General features: G+C 39.6%; 1 protein-coding gene across 7 annotated transcripts in view; it reads right to left on the bottom strand.

The window, feature by feature from the left end:
• Nucleotides 1-17,798, bottom strand: part of C14H8orf34 (chromosome 14 C8orf34 homolog) — a 480,113-nt gene that overhangs the window by 410,985 nt on the left and 51,330 nt on the right. For 5 of the 7 annotated variants that reach the window (XM_037803243.1, XM_037803245.1, XM_037803244.1 and 2 more), the window contains exon 1: nt 6,844-7,299. The exons of 1 other annotated variant lie outside the window; for it this stretch is intronic. In XM_037803243.1, coding sequence (XP_037659171.1) covers nt 6,844-6,912 — 69 coding nt within the window. In that variant the 5' untranslated portion in view covers nt 6,913-7,299. Of the gene's footprint in view, nt 1-6,843; nt 7,300-17,798 lie in introns of those variants that run through there. One more of the 7 variants, XM_037803249.1, reaches the window with a different exon arrangement.

The following is a 17,798-nucleotide window of genomic DNA, read 5'->3' as shown; positions in this document are numbered from 1 at the left end:
GATTTAACCTCTTTATTGTTACTAGTCTGTTGCGATCTTCTATTGCTTCTTGAGTCAAGGTGTTTCTAAGAATTTGTCCATTTCATCTAAGCTATCTAATTGTTGGTATACAATTTTTCATTTCTGATTTTTATTATTTGCATCCTCTCTTTTTTTTGTTTGTTAGTTGGGTTTGTAAATTTTATTGATCTTTTCAAAGAGCTAACTTTTGGTTTTCTTTATTCTATTATTTTCCTATTCTCTATTTCATTTATCTCTGTCTTAATCTTTATTATTTGTTTTTCTGCTAACTGGGTTTATATGCTCTTTGGTTTTTTTTTTTTAGATCTTTCAGGTATGAAGCTAGGTTACTGATTTGAGTTCTTTTTTTTTTAACGTATACATTTAGAGTTACAAATTTCCCTCTGAATAGTGCCTTTGCTGCATCCCATAAGTTTTGGTGTGTTTTATTCTCATTTTCATTTGTCTGAAGGTATTTCCTAATTTTTCTTTTTCTTCTCTGATGGGACTCCCATAATGTATACACTGATATGTCTGATGGTGTCCCACAGGTCTCTTAGGCTCTGTTCACTTTTCTTCATTTTCTTTCTGCTCCTCGGATTGAATAATTTCAGTTATCTTATCTTCAAGTTCACTGATTCAATCTGCTGTTTGAACCCCTTTAGGGAAGTCTTTATTTTAGTTACTATGGTCTACAGCTCCAGTATTTCTTTTTGGTTCCTTTTAATAATTTCTCTCTATATACTGATATTCTCTTTTTGTTCATCTATCATTTTACTGATTTACTTTAGTTCTTTTCCATGTTTTCCTTTAACTCTTTGAGCATATTTACACTTCGAAGGACTGTATGTTATATGAATATATCTCAATAAAATTGCATTAAAGAAAAAGACAATTCTTTTACCCTTTGCCTAGTACTTTCAAATTTTGGTCTTCCTCATTAATGGTTTCTAATGCTTTATTTCACTCTTTTGCATGGGCCATCATTTCCTGTTTCTTTCCATGCTTCGTCACCTTTGAATGCACACTGAACATTTTAATATTTTAACCTGTTCTCTTTGGAATTTAATCACTGAGGTGTCCAGCTACGTTATGACTGATATTTCTTTGACTGCCATGAGCTAACAAATAAAAAAAAGAATCTTTCCTAGTCTGCAGATGAGCCCATGGCTAGTGCTCTCCCTCAGAGATTAGCTGTCCTAATAAGGGTCCAAAGAACAGTCCAAGGCATAAGTGTAGAGTTCTCCTGCTCTCTTCTGTGCATGCATCTTAATCTGAGCATGCAAGTGTAGCCTTGGGAATTCCCCCAGTTACACGAATCCAATGTCCTCTTTTTCCCAAGAAAGTCTTTTCTCCTGATCACAGATGCTAGACTGTATCTCTTCATGCCAGGAATCCTTTGCCCCAGGTAGCTGCAATTTGATTGCTCTCTTACAGTGTATTAGCTGCCCTGTGACTCACTTCTACATGTTTGGCAAGTTCTGGAATGGGGAAACTGCAACCATTATCCTGATTCAGTCCATCATGCTGCTATCAGAAAGATTAGTACAGACACACATGAACCCTAGTATGTGTATAAGGGTTACTCTTCTCCCTGGAACCTGGACCAGGGACCCATACTGGCCACTGAGGCAACCTCCTCACTGACCAGTGGGGAGGGTGGGAGAAGGTCCAGTGCAGGTGCCATGAGGTTTCCCAGCTGTTTTTAAGTTGTCTTTTTCTTGATTCAGTGCTCACCCAATTACTGCAAGCCTTTAAGTGTTTTATGGAGCTCTGAGAAAGATGGTTCTGAATTATTTTTGTTTGTTGTTTAAAACTTCTTTGGGAGAAGGATTCCTGGAATGTCTCACTCCACCATCTTGTTGGAAGGAAAGTAGTTGTTCTAGTTTGCTAATGCTGCGGAATGCAAAACACCAGAGACGGATTGGCTTTTATAAAAAGGAGGTTTATTTGGCTACACAGTTACAGTCTTAAGGCCATAAAGTGTCCAAGTAACACATCAGTAATCAGGTACCTTCACTGGAGGATGGCCAATGGCGTCCGGAAAACCTCTGTTAGCTGGGAAGGCACGTGGCTGGCATCTGCTCCAAAGTTCTGGTTTCAAAATGGCTTTCTCCCAGGACGTTCCTCTCTAGCAAGCTTGCTCCTCTTCAAAACGTCACTCACAGCTGCACTGAGTTCCTTCTGTTATGTCACCTCATTTATATGGCTCCACTGATCAACTTAAACCCACCCTGGATGGGTGGAGCAACACCTCCATGGAAATTATCCAATCAGAGTCATCACCCACAGCTGGGTGGGGCACATTCCACAGAAGCACTCAAAGAATTACAATCTGATCAACCCTGATAACGTCTGCCCATACAAGATTACATCAAAGATAATGGCATTTGGGGGACATAATACATTCAAACTGGCACAGTAGTTGTTTTAGATTTTTTGCTTTTCTTAATCCTCTGCTTTGTTTTGTTTGAAATGTGTGTGTTTTTTGTTGCTGTTTGTTTTTAATTTTTCAATAAAGTTAAAAAAAAATGATGTCTGACTAATGGGCTTTTAACTGAAATACTAAGAAAGGAAAGAAGGAAGTAAGTCCTATTTACTTTCGTAGCCTCATACTTCCATTAATTCACAAGTATTAAAATATGAATTCCCCTTTCAAATACATGGATGCCATCTGGTATACTTATATTTTATTATTTTCTAAAGATATATGTTGAGTTATTTATACAGTGTGGTTTGGAGTCATTTATTGGGTTTTCTATACACTATGTCAAAACAAAATAAAGACAGCAATGAAACATAAATGGTTTAAAAATCTAAACACCTTAATGGAAGTAACATTTTAAAAAATGTGTTTTGAAGTAATCAATGAAAATGCTTAATTTGAAAAACTTATAAAAAGGGATTCCTTTCTTTGGTTACACCTGCCTGAGATTATAAAGATGAACACAAATATGGATAAAAGAAAGGTCTTCATAACTTCAAGCACAGTGAAAGCTGACCTCACAGAGATTACTCCAAGGACATGTTTACAAGTCATTAAATTGGACATGGTATCAACACCAAACTTACATTTTATTATTTCTTCCATAAAAGTATTTTACACATCTTTTTATTAAAATAACATTTTTTTACAATTTTAAAGACCTTATTACTTTTAAACATTAAAAACTTTTTTTGACAGGGGTGCCCCATTCCAACTCTGGCCATAATGGAGTAACTAGTATCCTTTTTACAGAATGCTACTGCCCTAACAACCACAAAACTGGCCCAAGTATATGAGGTACTTGTTTTGGGACGTTGAACAAAAAACAGTTCAGGACTATGATCTTTAAGAGAAGGGAAACAACAGAAAGGGATCACATACACTACAGCAATCTGATTTTGGGAGGAGGGACTTTTCAGACTATAATTCAAGAGAGTAAATAAACTGAAGGATGGGCATGCTGTGCCATGAGGAAGCCTGGAGTGTGGAGTTGCAGACATGGCTGGTATATGTGGAGCAAGGTAATAGAGAGGACTCGGTTGTCCAGCTGCAAGTGTATAAATGATGTGGGCTCATGGATGACCACGTGTTGGACCCGAGTCAACCTCTTACATATATACTAAATTAGTTATCCCAAATTCATACCACACGAGTGGAGGTACTTTGGACTAAACAAAGAAGGAGGTAAACTAGTTTCATTCTACTTGGAGAGCTTTCCACTCTACCACACTTAGAGAAATATAATGAGTTTGATTTTCCACATTTTCCTTACACAAAGACTTAAAAATTATAAGGAGACATTAAGAAGACCTTATTATTCTGCTGATAAATAGTTTACAATTTCACACCTTTGAGTGTGATCAGGCCTGGACCAAGATATATGATTGCCCTGAGCACCCTTCCAACCAGTAATTTTTAAATAACCATTTTACATTTATTTAATGGGTATGGAGGAAACTAGAAATTGTGCACTTTATATTGAAAATAAAGGATTTACTGTGATGTTCCAAATCAAAGAACCTCTTGGCAACTATGTTAAACTACTTACAATATACACAGAATAAATCTCTGGATCCCCATAAGCAGCTATGTGCCAAATCATTTTTTGGTTTCAGAATATGACTGCTAGCTTCTTTGACTAACTGGCTATCCTCATTTGTCACAACTCTTGTGTTTGTGACCATGTATCTTTGCCTGTATTGCAAAACTACTAGGTGTGAGCTGGACCAATTCACATCTTGCCAGTTAAGTAAGGAGTTGTATGTGGAGAACTAAATTAGGTAGGATTATAGTTCTAATTTATTTTAGTGATGTCAAATATTCCTTATAGATTGATGGCCAGGCTGTTCACTGCTTATGTGTGAGAATACTAAAATTATTATATCTTACAAATAGTTCAAAGAGTTCACAGAATGCAAGTCATTACTTCAATTTGTTGCTGTTTAGAAGAGTTTTTAACTTATTCCTATTTCTTAAAATGTGGTCCAGGGACTAAAGTGTAAGAATCATTTGTGTTGCTTCTTAACAGTTCAGACTCCTGGGTCCTTTGATCTACTGACTCATAATACCTGGAGAGTGGGCTCAGTCAGCCTGTGTTGAACAAACTCTTGTTGCAATTTTTATGAGAACCATTGAGTAAGATGCTGGGAGCTTTGAAGAGGATGTTAGATTAATAATGTGCATTTCACAGGTGGTATTTCTTCACTGTTTTTCTACTATGAGAGACAGACTATAAGCTAATGAGATGTTCTCATCATTTTTCAGTTTATGAAGTACATGCAATGCTACTGTCAAAACCAAGCTCTACCATGACCAAAATTTTGCCTAAAAACCCATGTCCCATTCTGCTTTTAGAAGAGAACTTATTTTCTCCCTTCAATTATTTAAACTGTACATCAATTCTTAAATATTAACTAATCATCACTGCAATTCAAGCTAATGAATATAATATGTCACCTGCAAATTTAATGATATACAATGCATAAAATGTTGTCGGTGCTGTTGTTTGGGTTATTTACGTGTAGGTCTAAAGTTTTTATGGGACAATTCTGTCTGTGCTTAAAATTCATCAATGAAGAACTAGCTGGTTAGCATTTAATAAAAAAGGATAATTTGTTAGATTAGATTTTTTTCCCTAATTATGTAGGAAGTTTACACATAGTCCAAACTATTATTATCACAGGAAAAAAAAATCTTGGGAATTTTAAAATAAATAAGAACAGCATCTAACAAAAACAAGTCACTTATTCTACCTGGTAAATCATACTTCATATTTTGAGACAGTAGCCTACAAACAAAATCTCTAAACATTTGTTTCTGTTGATGCAATTAATACACTGTGCCACAGAAAATTACTATGCTTCTGCCTTTAAAAAAAGTATATGGAATTATGCATAGCCTATAAACATTAGACTAAGGGCAAAGAAAAGAATTCTAGCAGCTCCAGCAAATGTTTTGCTCTTGCATGACTTCACTTGCTAACACTTACAGCAGAAAAAATATTCAAAACAATTGCAGAACTCTGTGACCCTAAACAATGAGTTTCAGTTGAAACAACACTCATGTCTTTCAAGACAGTATATTAACTTAAAGTTGGACAGAAAACCTTAGGAAATCTTGCAAATCTTGGTCATTTGAATCCACTCCTCCCCAGAGGAAAGACCTATCTAATCACACCTTTCTGTACTGGGGACTTTAACTTGAATTTTTTTTTTTTTTTTTCTCTGCAGTTCTCATTTCTCTTCAGTCCCAGCAATCTCCATTCTCTGCAATCTCCATTCTCCACAATCTCCAGTGCACCCTCTTCCCCCTCCAGGGCTTTAGTCTAGCTCAGAAGCCAAGGGCAGGTGTAGCCCCAAAAACCATTACAACTGCTTGTTAGGGGTGTGGCCACCTCTACCCTCCCTGGTCCTCTTGGGAGAGAGTTTGGCGCCTCCCAGTCCTGGCCATATATAGCCGAACTGTCAAGTCAGAAAGAAAAGGGACCACGGGCGTCCTTCCCCGCCGGCCTCAACATCTTACTGCAGTCCCTGTACACCACACCCCTGCCCAGTGCTGTGGCAATGGGGGAACGCTTTTTTGCTGCTAGTCTTCCATTCTCATTTTCTCTTGTCCTCCTGTTCTTCCTCTCCCCCTCTTAATTATTGTCATCAATTCTTTGCTGGCTAGAGAAAACAGCTTAGAGCTATACGTCTCCTTCTCAAAATATGTGTGCTTTCCCAAAACCTCTCTCTGCTCTTTTCTCCCCCTCTAATACAGCTAGGCTCTCAAATGCAAGGGTCTCTCCTTTCATCCAGGAACCAATGTCAGTCCCAATTTGCCAATTTCATTCAACAAGCCACACGTACTGAAGCCTACTTGCCAATTGAGCTTTTTTCCATTTAACCAATCCTTCCACTGCTAAGCACCTCCTCCACCTTTTCAGGTTCTACTACAGACCACATTTAAAAAAAAGAAAAAAAAATCTAACCCATAGTGTTAGTGTGAATTCCAGGAAGAAACTGTGCATAAGGTACCACCTGAGTGTAGCCATCCGTGTGCATCACCCGTCTCAGCCTGTCCGGGTCCTGTGCACCCTGGCTGCGGGATGCAGAACAGTTAGAGAGCTCAAACTTCCCCTGCCAGGCTGTCTGGGCTCTCTCGAGCTCACCTATCCGTGCCCAGGTAACTGGCCAAGTGTCTGTCCCGGCCGCGTTCCAGAACACCTGGCCGGGCAGAGCGGATGCCAATACACTGGGGCCACCGGGCGCCCCCTCCCGCATTTGTTCTCTGTCCCTCTTCCCCCGGGAAGGTTGTTTTTCTTTCCGCACCGTATCCCCCAAAGACAAATGGGACCGCTCTCCTACACAGCGCCTTACCTCAAACAGGGGACCGATCTTGTTCTTCTCCAGGTAAGCCTGGATCCGGGTTTGCTGATGAGACGCCATGGAGAGACCGATGGGGCTGCAGCGCGAGGGAAGACCGCGCGGCCGTACGCCTCCGCCGGGGACAGCCCTTGTCTTCTCTCCACTGGGGAGGGGACAGAAGCTCGGGAGCAGGGAGCGCGTGGGGGCGCCAGGAGCTGGGAGCCCAGGAACACGCCGCCAACTCAGACAACTCCGAGAGGAAGGGAGAACTCATTCATCGCCTTCTCTGCCTGGCACTCACCCCCACTTTGCTCTGCAGCGCCCAGCGCCAAGGAAAATTGGAGGCAGAGGTTCCTTTCTCCTCTGGGCGGCAGCAGCAGGAATCAGGAGACGGGAAATGAGTCCGGGAGGTGCTGCTCCGCCTAGAACCGCGCCGGGGAGGTGATCGAAGGCAGACTAGGGCCCTGGGTCTCGAACCCGCCATAAGTGTGTGTGCGCGCGCCCCCACTCCCAGGTTACAGGAACAAACAGCCCGGGCTTCTCCCTGACGCTGTGCTCGCGCTGCCCGCCGCTCCCTAGCGACAGCGCCGCTCAAAAAGCCAATGGTGAAGGTGCTTCTTTCAAAGTGCACATAAATCTGGTGCTTGTTGGCTACTCCTCTGGCAGCTACAAATGCAATTCGAAAGAGGGTCGTTCCCACTGCCCCTTCTGAGCTTTTCCTCAGCATCTTCTACTCTCCGTACCCTGGCTCACGACCCGAAAAGGGCAGAGTTGTAAGGGAGTGCATGGGTCTGAACGTTCACAAAAATGAAGTTAGCTTTCCTTTAAGGTACCGGGCTTGGCCTGGGGCAAGTCGACAGGCTGACAACCAGCTGAAAACTCAAGAGTGCAGATACTCAAAGGCTCCGAGCAACCCTTCAGCATTTCACAAGATGAGACAAAAGAGAATCAGCACTTCTCTTCTCAAGTTTGCCTTCCTAACATACACCTTAAATTATATCTGTATTTCAGATGCTATACTGTTCCGTTTTACAATGTTGCCTCTAAATGTTTCATGATTTCCTAGTATTTACCCAGTACTTTTCTTATTACACAAGGATTCTTAGCGTTGCTGAAAACGATCTAGAGACAGCATAGGTTTCTTCTCAGAGTTCTCTCTTGTGCAATAAAATACTGAGGGTCCCAATGGAGATTTCGCTAATTCCTAGCATAATGTGCTGCCAAAGTAAAAAATTTATATTAATAAAGATGAATGTTTAGAACGATGGGAATGGGTTTCCTTAAAGCACAGTGCAACTGTGTTCTTGATTTCTGTAATTCATAATTTCTTTATTGGTGTCAGTGTTTTTTCTTCCGTATTTTAAATTATCAAGTTATGTGGAGACATGCAATAGCTCTGAGAAAAATGATCACTGATGTGAGATACCATATTATTCCAGAAAGCATAATTACTTTCAAAATTCAGAAATGAGAAATCCATCTGCCAGAGTAGCCAGGAGTTCGTTAACTATCACTGATAACCTGAAATAGACATGTTTTGGGGTGGAAGGAAACACATTATTATGTTCACAATTAGGCCCAGGTGATTTGCCTTGGGATTACTGAGCTGAGTAGCAGCCAGGTGCCCAGGGTTGTCATGTGTTTTCCATTGTACATTAGAGAACAAAGATACATTTGCTTTTGTTTTTGTTTTTTTATATGTTCAGGAGAAATTAAATACACAGAGTGAACACCAACATTTTTACTTGCTATAAGGTATCATGTAGAACTGTAAGGAAGGCTATCTATGGCTCAGCTAAAAAGCTAAAAAGTCCAACCTCTTCCATCTTTCTTATTCTAAAGGTGGTGGCAATATTGATGGAGTGGGAGTGGAAGGTCCAACTCTATTGGTCAAGTGCAAAGATGCTGTGAAAATACCCAGGCCTTCTCTTGCCTTCCTGCAGCCATTCCTGTGCCCTAGACACTATGGCTTAGCACCTGATGGGAGGAGTCAGAATTGCAGCAGCTTGCCTGTGGATACAGTGACTGGCCAGCCTTCTCCACTGAAGAAGGCTCCACCTTGGGCCAGCCATCAACCTGTCCACAGCAGGGTGAGGAGCAGTCAGCCCTGACCTTCACCCCATATTCACCCTCTATTTTGACACCTGAGGAAGATTTTTCCAAAGGAAATGTGCTGCAGTCAGCTTGCTGCCCTCCTAGTCTCTGGGACATTCCCTTACTGATAACAATGGTAGTATTTATTGAGCCCATACTATGATTCCAGGTCCTGTGCTAAGACTTTATATGCATCATTCCATTTAACCCTAAGAAGTAGAGTTTGTTCTCCTCCCATTTTACCGGCAAGGATGCTGAGGATATCCTAGCCCAAGTTCACCCATCTGGTGGTGGGCAGAGCTGAGCTCCCATCCCTGTTCTGCGGCCAGCTCCATGTACAGATAGTTGTGATGACCCATGGGTAATGGAGAATCAAGAGATCAAGAGTCAGCCTCCTCTGAGAGACAGGAGGAAGATGCTATTTTAATTCAGATAATTAACATACTTATTAAACATACTTATTAAATCTTCTCCATGCTCAGGACATGGCACCAAGGGCACTGAACAGAAAAGACAAAGCCTCTATTAGCAAAATACTTACATATTAAAGACAGAATCAGGAAGATATACACAGTTATGAATTTTAAAGTGCTGAATATCCCAAAATTTAAATGCTGATTTTAAAAATCAGAAAATCAAGGACTATATCAAATGCCATGTCTTTCATAAAAGGTTTCTTGGTTATTTCCACTTACCCCCAAGCCTGAACTCATTACTACAATACACATTTATTGGACAGACTCTACATGGCAGACATGATATTGGGACTGAGGTTTCAAAGATGAAAGACCTTATCTTCGCCGTAAGGTATTCAGTTTTGTTAAGGCAAGTGACATACACAATGACATTAGAGGAAGATGTGCCAGATATATATATGTGTACAACATTCTGTGGAAGTACTGATGGTGGAAAACTTAACTGTGCCTGATGTCCTCAAGGAATGTTTCACAGGAGGGAAGATGGTGTTTGAGCAAAGTATTGAAGAAAGAGTAAAATTTAAAAGTTTTCCAGATGGGACTGGTGGAGTGAGGAAGAGGATACTGTTTCAGGCTATGGCATAAACAATAGCATGTGCAAAGGCAGAGAGGCACAAAGTATATATGAAGGAGGATTGCCATGTAACACTAAAAATGTAAGCAAAGTTGAGCTCACTGATGGTCTTAAATAAATGCTTTGTTAGGAAGGACAGACTTTCAACTTGTGGGAGATGAAAAATGACTGTGAGCAAGAAGTGTTAGAGTCAGATAAAAGTTTTATAAAGAACTGTTATTCCTAAACATGCATGATGGATTGAAGAATGATATAGCAATAGGAAAACTAATTTGGGTTACAGTAACTCATTCATTCAAAAATGATGAGGACTAGTGTTTACACTGGGGTTGTGGGAGTGGAGAGAATGGAATGTACTCAAGAAATATTTAATGACTAACTTATTAAATATATACAGTATGAGGTTGGAAGAAGGAGTCAAGAATGACCCTCAGATTTCTGAAATGATCTCAGAGATGATAAATTATTTCCCCAAGTCATCCAATGAAAACTTGGTAGAATCAGGTTTTAATTCAGGTTTTTCTAACTCCAAAGCTGAAGCTAGTTCCACATTCTAGTTTGCAGTATCAGCTTTCCATAGTGGGAAGGGCTGTGTCTCATCACCTGGCACAGGGTAATCCCTCAATACACAGCAGTTGAATGAATGAATGCAATTTTAATAGATGGATTCAATCCAGCTATGTTTTTTCATGCTAAATTTTGCCTCTGACTCATGGCACTTATGTTATGCTTTTTTCATTTAGTTATTTGCATGCATATCTTGGCCCCTCTTAAATTGCAAACTTTCTAAAATCATGAACTGTGTTTTATTAAATTCCTTACACTTTATAGCATGTAATAGTATATTTTCATATAGTAGGTTCATAAAAACATGTTTAATTATGTGAAGATCCTATTGCTATACATTATAAGAATGTTTACTTTAGCTCATTAAGACTAGCTAACAAGTAACCATTTTATTGGACTGAATTTACTTTCTTCTATGCACATAATATGGTATCTTTATGATCCTTTGCCTTTTTTTTGGCTTGGGTACAGCATGAAAGGCCATTGTTTTGTGAGTCTGTTTTGACCTCATTGTGTTACAGGAGTGCCTGTCAGCACAATTTACAAATATACAGAATCCCATTTATAGAATGTACTAAAGCCCTTGTCTAACTCCATTTGTAAGACACCTTGCACAGCTCCTTAAACAAATGATTTTTCATGAGAAATAAGAGAACCATGGTAAAATCCAGTTGACCCAATTAGGAAGTACTAGCCTGAAATTAACTCAACATTGAAATCAAAGACCAGAGAAGTTCTATGTGGGGTTCCTTGAATTTATATTACCCTGAAGCCTAATTGCCCTCTTCCTGCACCTCTTTCACCTTGCCACTGTGTAATCATATGTCTGCAGCATCAGGGGCAAATGTCTTCTGAAAAATTCTGTGTGTAATCCAAGATTTTGATATTTGAGCTGTTAGGTGGACAGGCTGCATGAGAGACTGAAATAAAGGCATTCTCAAAAAGAGAGAGGAGAGAGGACACAGAATATCCTGAGTTAAGGACTTTCTAAAATGCAACTTGATTTCAAAGTCTGAATTGTTAGAAAATGAATGATAATTATGGTTTAAATTATTACATAGTGGAATATTCTACATATGGAAATTTTTAAAGTACACATTTCAGAAAAAAATTAGAAAGATGCCTGGGTATTCTGTGACACTCATTCAAGAATGCCTATTATTATTTTACATATTAAAGTCCACTCCCCAAAGACACTGATTTCAACATATGGTTAGATTTGTGATTGACATGGGGGTCCTTTTTGGTGTTGGTATATGTGAAGGGTCAATAAGGTGTCCCCTGACTTTGATTCTCTCCTCAGTAGTTCCTCTGGTAAAACACAGTAACTTGGAAAGTGTCTTCACGTTTACTCTCAGATAAGTGGTTCAAGTCCAGCTGAAAGGAAGGGACACAACATTTGAAAGCCTGTAGAGCAGTCATTCAGATCACTGACCTTGGAGTTATAGCCCAGGATAGAACCTTGGGCTTTGCTATTTACTACCTGTGTGATTTTCAGCAATTTACATATCCTCTCTATCCTCAGTTTCCTCATCTTTAAACTGGGGATAAATAGTACTTAGTTCATACATTGAATATGAGGATTACATGAGATAATGAAGTAAGCACTCAGCACAGGGCCCAGAAGATAGTCAAGATTCAATAAAAGGTAGTGGCTATTATTGTTATCATATCATCATCCTTGTCACCATCATTATCAATTCCCCGAGACTTAGACTTGTAAAATTCACATGTACTATATTAAACCAGTTATCTGAAGAAGTTCTAAGGAAGGACTATCTCACAAATCAAAGCAGCAAGAACAGGGTATTATAGTCCTCTGAGTAAAAGAACTAGGAAAGGTACTTCTGGATGTAAAAAGAGAACTGCAATATAAAATAAAGACTCTTAAATAATATAATCTAGTCAACTATTACTCTGTATAAAGAAATTATATGTAAGAGAAGAAAATTTTCTACATCAAGTCTGGAAAAAGGAGAACCAAAGATCAGGAACACACTGTGATTATCCAGTTCCGCCTATCTGGGAAAAATCTACAATATCCAGCAGAAATAAGAAATCTGGTCATTAAAGAGAGGCTGGACAGAGTTTTCTTCTTGGCCTGCTAGAAATGCCTCTTGGGTTTAATACAAATGAAAACACACATACAGCATTTATATGTACCAGATCGCTTTTTGGGGTCTCCAGTAACCAGTCACACATCGGACGCAAGTTTCGTGAATTGGAGGAAAAGCTGAGATCGCAGCGAACATTGTAAGTTCCCCGGACCAGGGGTCTGGCGCCCCTCCCCACCCAGACCTCACAGACTGTCTTGCTGCCGGCTCCCTGAAAGGGGGTAAAAAAAAAACAACAAAAAAAAAACAGCAATCTGCTGAGGGCAAGAAGGGAGGCTCAACCCAGCCTCAACTGCAGAATTAATTAACAAATTAATTAACTAATTTTGGGAGCTGGGGTGCTAAAGAAGGGCTGGGCTCTGAGAAGTGGGGGCAAGTAAAAGCGGGCACCCATTCCCAGACTCCAAAAAAGCCATTTTTTTTTTCCCTACATTTTGTCCCTTCTGGCTTCTCACTGATCCCTTATCTTTTTGCATTTCAATAGCCCCGGGCAGGGGTGGAACTGAAGCTGTTGGAGAGTAATTATCAGACAATAGCCCAAAGCATATCTTTAAATGCTCCGTTCTGACACTGACAAAACTTCCAGGCTGGGGAAAGACTTTTAAAAGAGACTCTTTTCTTTTTCTTTTTCTTTTTTCTTTTCCTTGTTTTTCTTTTCTATTTTTTTTTTAATCTAACAGTATTATATGTGGTTATTTTCTATCGGAAAGCCCAGGTTGAGGGACTAGGCTGGGCTTGGGGGAGACAGAGTACCCACAGCGTCTTTGAGTTCCGTATTCACTACTGAAGGTCTCCACCTCCATCTTTAATTGGCAACTCAGGCTGACCAAGGAATCTACCTGGAGAGGCCCCAAAGAGGAGAGGGGAGAAGGGAATAGTGCCCCTGAGAGATAACTGGAGTTCTGAGGATTGGGAGAGTGGAGGGAGGTCCAGCTCAACTGGCAGTCCTCCTTTTGGGAACTCAGACCCCAGGGGCTAGAATTCAGATTCCAGCTTCAGTCAGCCACGCCCCTGACAGGATCAGAGTCACCAGGAGAACTAAAGTCTACATACCTCCCTACACTGGTTGGGGAACTGCGGGCTGGCCAGCGCCACCTGCTGGACAGGAGAGGAAAAGCACCAATTCTAAAGGCCTCATAGGAGGGTCTCATTCTCAGGAAAACTCCATACCCTCCCAATGAGACCTGGGCCCCACTAGACTGGGAAAATCTGACTAGGGTTGACCATATCTGAGGAGACCCACTCACAAAAAGGTTACATTGAGGCAGAGCAAGAAACAGAAAAAACAAGAGGGGAAAAATTCTGATCAACTAAATAGAACCTAAGTTAGAGGTCTAGAATAAGTTGAACTGAATAACAGAGGCCAGAGAACAAAGCCAACCAACAAGAAAACCACTAGGTAAAAGACAGAAAACAAGCTCCAAAATAAACTAATCAAGAAAATCAGATGCCTAGACAACTTAAGATAACAAGCCATACCAGGAAACACGAAAACATGGACCAGCCAAAGGAACAAACTAATAGCTCAGCTGAGATACAGGATTGGAGGCAACTAATGCTAAATAAATTCGATGAAATGAAGGAAGATATAGCAAAAGAGCTGAAGGATATAAAGAAGACACTGGATGACCATAAAGAAGAATTCATAAACTTAAAAAAACAAATGGCAGAACTCATGGGAATGAAGGCCACAATGGAGGAGATGAAAAACACAATGGAGGGACACAACAGTAGATTTGAACAGGCAGAAGAAAGGATCAGTGAACTGGAAGACAGGTCATTCGAATTCATACACACAAAAGAACAGATGGTGAAAAAAATGGAAAAATATAAGCAGGGTCTTAGGGAGCTGAGTGACAACATGAAACGCACAAATATACGTGTTATGGGTATCCCAGAAGTAGAAGAGAGGGGAAAAGGGGCAGAAAGAGTAACAGACGACATATTCACTGAAAATTTCCCAACTCTTATAAAAGACAGAAAATTAGAGATTCAAGAAGTACAATGTACCCCAAATAGAATAGATCCCAATAGACCTACTCCAAGACACTTACTGGTCAGATTGTCCAATGTCAAAGACAAAGAGAGGATTCTGAAAGCAGCAAGAGAAAAGCGATCCATCACATACAAGGGAAGGTCAATAAGACTATGTACAGATTTCTCTGCAGAAACCATGGAGGCAAGAAGACAGTGGCATGATATATTTAAGATACTGAAAGAGAAAAACTGCCAACCAAGAATTCTATATCCAGCAAAACTTTCCTTCAAAAATGAGGGAGAGATTAAAACATTTTCAGACAAACAGACACTGAGAGAGTTTGTGAATAAGAGACCGGCACTATCAGAAATACTAAAGGGAGTGCTACAGGCTGATAGGAAAAGACAGGAGAGAGAGAGCTGGAGAAGAGTGCAGAAATGAAGATTATCAGGAAAGGTAAAAGGAGAGGAAAAAATAAGACATGACATATAAATCCCAAAAAACAAAATGGTAGTAGAAAGTACTGCCCTTACAGTAATAACACTAAATGTAAATGGATTAAACTCCCCAATAAAAAGACATAGACTGGCAGAATGGATTAAAAAACAGGACTCATCTATATGCTGTCTACAAGAAACTCACTTTAGACACAAGGACAAAAATCGACTGAAAGTGAAAGGTTGGAAAAAGATATTTCATGCAAACAACAGCCAGAAAAAAGCGTGAGTAGCTATATTAATATCAGACAAGTTAGACTTCAAAAGCGAAACAATTAAAAGAGACAAAGAAGGACACTATATATTAATAAAAGGGTCAATTCATCAAGAAAACATAACAATCATAAATATTTATGCACCAAGCCAGAATGCCCCAAAATTCATGAGGCAAACACTGCGATCACTGAAAGAAGAAATAGAAACCTCTACAATAATAGTTGGAGACTTCAATACACCACTCTCATCAATGGATAGAACATCTAGACACAGGATCACTAAAGAAACAGAGATGTTGAATTGTATGATAAATGAACTACACTTGACAGACATCTATAGAACACTACATCCAACAACAGCAGGATACACTTTTTTCTCAAGTGCTCATGGAACATTCTCTAGGATAGACCACATGTTGGGTCACAAAGCAAGTCTCAACAAATTTAAAAATACTGATATTATACAAAACACTTTCTCAGACCACAGTGGAATGAAGTTGGAAATAAATAAAAGGCAGAAGGTCATAAAATTCACAAACATATGGAGGCTAAACAACACCCTCTTAGAAAACCAGTGGGTAAAGGAAGAAATTACAAGAGAAATTAGTAAATACCTCGAGGCAAATGACAATGAAAACACAACTTATCAAAACTTATGGGATGCAGCAAAAGCAGTGCTGAGAGGGAAATTTATTGCCCTAAATGCCTATATTAAAAGAGAAGAGAGAGCAAAAATTGAAGAGTTAACTGCTCACCTGGAGGAATTAGAGAAAGAACAGCAAACTAACCCCAAAGCAAGCAGAAGGGAAGAAATAAAAAAGATTAGAGCAGCAATAAATGCAATTGAGAACAGGAAACCAATAGAGAGAATCAACAAAACCAGAAGTTGGTTCTTTGACAAAATCAATAAAATCAATGGACCACTGGCTAGGCTAACAAAAAAAAAAGAGAGAGCAGATGCAAATAAACGCAATCAGAAATGGGAAAGGAAATATAACTACCGACCCTGCAGAAATTAAGGAGATAATCAGAAGATACTATGAGCAACTATATGCTAATAAACTAGACAACTTAGATGAAATGGACAACTTCCTAGAAAAGCATAAACAACCAACATTAACTCAAGAAGAAACAGATGACCTCAACAAACCAATCACAAGTAAAGAGATTGAATCAGTCATCAAAAAGCTCCCAAAAAGGAAAAGCCCAGGACCAGATGGTTTCACATGTGAATTCTACCAAGCATTCAAGAACTAATTAGTACCAATCCTGCTCAAACGCGTCAAAAAAATTGAAGAAGAGGGAAAGCTACCTAACTCTTTCTATGAAGCCAACATCACCCTACTACCAAAACCAGACAAAGATACTACAAAAAAAGAAAATTATAGACCAATTTCTTTAATGAATATAGACGCAAAAATCCTCAACAAAATACTCGCAAATCGAATCCAGCAGCACATTAAAAGAATTATACACCATGACCAGGTGGGATTTATTCCAGGTATGCAAGGCTGGTTCAACACAAGAAAATCAATGAATGTAATACACCACATCAATAAATCAAAGCAGAAGAACCACATGATCATCTCGATTGATGCAGAAAAGGCATTTGACAAAATTCAACATTCTTTCCTGATGAAAACACTTGAAAGGATAGGAATAGAAGGGAACTTTTCCAATATGATAAAGGCAATATACAAAAAACCCACAGCTAACATCACACTCAATAGGGAGAGACTGAAAGCTTTTCCTCTAAGATCAGGAACAAGACAGGGATGCCCACTATCACCATTGTTATTCAACATTGTGCTGGAAGTTCTAGCTAGAGCAATTAGGCAAGAAAAAGAAATAAAAGGCATCCAAATTGGAGAGGAAGAAGTAAAACTTTCACTATATGTACCAGATTCTGTTTTTAGGCATTTTGTATACTACATTTAACTCATTTAATCCTCAAAAAAGATGTCATGAAGTAAGTACTAATATTATCCCAATTTTTTTATATGAGGACACTAAGGCACAGTGAGGTTAAGTACCCGACCCAAGGTCACAGCTAGTAAGTGGCAGAGTCAATATTAGACCCCAGGTAGCACTCTTACACACCTCTTTGCTGCCTCCCAAAGCCCTGACTACCAGTGTCCCCAGAAAACTGCTTCCTTTTGCTTTGAATTAGTTTTGACCAAGAGGCATTTGATGACTAATTTGACGTTCCTAGAGTGCTGATATGGGGAAGGAGGTACCCTGGATGGCAGAGACTCGGGTAATTTTCCAGCCCCATTCAGAATGAATACATTGGCAAACTAGCTTATATATGTCTCTTCTGAGTTTGAATAATGTAATCAGTTCCCCTGGGACTGAGTCTAAGTGCACTTGATTACATGAACTTAATGAGCCTACTAATCTGAGAACTCAACTGATGCTACAGCTGGTGAAATCCTGTCATACAGCCTTCTCA

This window comes from Choloepus didactylus, chromosome 14 (genome assembly GCF_015220235.1).
Source record: "Choloepus didactylus isolate mChoDid1 chromosome 14, mChoDid1.pri, whole genome shotgun sequence".
NCBI classification, from domain to species: domain Eukaryota; kingdom Metazoa; phylum Chordata; class Mammalia; order Pilosa; family Megalonychidae; genus Choloepus; species Choloepus didactylus.
Note: the sequence above shows the minus strand (reverse complement) of the source record. Positions and strands in the feature narration are given on the sequence as shown.